Source organism: Octodon degus, unplaced genomic scaffold (assembly GCF_000260255.1).
Source record: "Octodon degus isolate 3935 unplaced genomic scaffold, OctDeg1.0 scaffold00014, whole genome shotgun sequence".
NCBI classification, from domain to species: Eukaryota; Metazoa; Chordata; class Mammalia; order Rodentia; family Octodontidae; genus Octodon; species Octodon degus.
The window spans coordinates 22,056,477-22,058,138 of NW_004524590.1; the positions used below are offsets into that span (position 1 = coordinate 22,056,477).

General features: G+C 35.9%; 1 protein-coding gene across 1 annotated transcript in view; it reads right to left on the reverse strand.

Annotated features, from left to right (window-relative positions):
* Positions 1-1,662, reverse strand: part of Mcm6 (minichromosome maintenance complex component 6) — a 42,233-nt gene that overhangs the window by 33,142 nt on the left and 7,429 nt on the right. Inside the window, exon 3 of the mRNA XM_023709690.1 lies at positions 972-1,082. Coding sequence (XP_023565458.1) covers positions 972-1,082 — 111 coding nt within the window. The remainder of the gene's footprint in view (positions 1-971; positions 1,083-1,662) is intronic.

The window sequence follows — 1,662 nt, forward strand, 5'->3', positions numbered from 1 at the left end:
ACTCAGACTGAAAAATTTTAAAGGATTTGAGTGGCAAAACCAACAAAAATTACAATGGATTTAAAAATCAAAGTATGACTATTTTGTTTCATGCACAAATACATTTTTTTCTTAGTTTTTTTGTAAATTACTTTTTTTTTTTGGTGGAACCGGGGATTGAACTCAGGCCCTTGCACTTGCCAGGGAAGTGCTTATCCACTGAGCCATCTCCCCGGCCCCTGTAAGTTACTTTTATAACCAAGTTTCTATAGAAAAAATTCTATACTCCGAAAGTTCTGAAACACTTCCTTCACTTACCCATTTTATATAAAATAATTGTCATTTTATGAAAGAATTTTTGGCACTTTAACTTTTCCAACAGATCACCTCAATTTCTTCTAGTAATTTTATCTTTTTACTTAAATGCCCTAGGAGTCACAGATTGCTGCCACCATTTTTTTCATATTTTATCACAGTTCTAATTCTCTCCTAAACTTTTGTAAAAATGCGACGAGCTTAGGCTTCATGTAATTTTCACTTTATACCCATTAAAAACACATTTTTCCAAATTAAACTTTCTAGACTAAACTTCTACAAAATACATATGCAAAACACCACCTTTTCTTCCTTTTTGACTCTGTGGAGCTAGGGATCAAATCCAAGTCTTTGTAAGTAGGCATTCTATCCCTAAGTAACTTCCCCAGGCGCCTGCTGGCATTTTACTGCATCAATTTGTATGTGTTCTTTTCACAATTCTTGTTACCATCAATTATGAAAAATTTTCAGCAACAAATATTTTTGTATGATATAGGTAGAAAAATTAATGCCCCCTCCCAAGACTTTGCAGATGAAACCATAGGCCACACAAAGTATAAGTGATTTATGTGACATTAATCACTACCTAAAAACAGATCTAGGCAAACCTTCCAACTTTTCTGATTACCAACTAGGATAGAAGGTGCCTATATACTACTAATAGATTCTTTTCTTACTTGTGTCTAGCAGGTAGGTCTTGGAAAGCAACATAAAAATCCTTGGCAAGAGGGATCTCTTTCCGGTCTTTGACAAAAGTCTTCAAGGCGCGACACAGGTAAGGGTAGACTCTGGGAAAAAAGAAACACTACCTGAACATTTATTATCGTTAGTCATTTAGCACTCATACTTCAGGCTACTAAGTACCAACTGACTTCTACGTGAACAATGCTCTCGTATGCATGTCAGTATCATGCTCAACCACAAGCATTCTGAGGTGTTAACAATCTACAAAACAGCAGACAGATAAGAAAGATAGATACACTGACTGTTAATACTGGAAATTGGGCCTTCTGAGCTATAGATCCAGTCCTTTTCATTTAACAAGACAGTCTTGTTAAATTGTTAAACTGCCCAGCCTGGATTAAATTTGTAATCCTGCTACCTCAGCCTTCAACGTACTGGGATAACAGACGTGTACCACCATAACCAGGTTGGGTTTTTTTGACTTACCAAAAAAACCAGAGAGGGAAGCAGTTTGTGTACTAATGTGATAGTAACTGTTAGACTCTAGTTAAAAAGAAGGGCATGTGTCCTTTAACCTAAGTTTTTATGGCTATGGCAGTTTGTTTTAAGGAATGAACTATAAATCCCTTTTTTAAAGCAGGGGCTCACATTCAAGACAACTGTTTTGTGCTTGCATTTGAGATA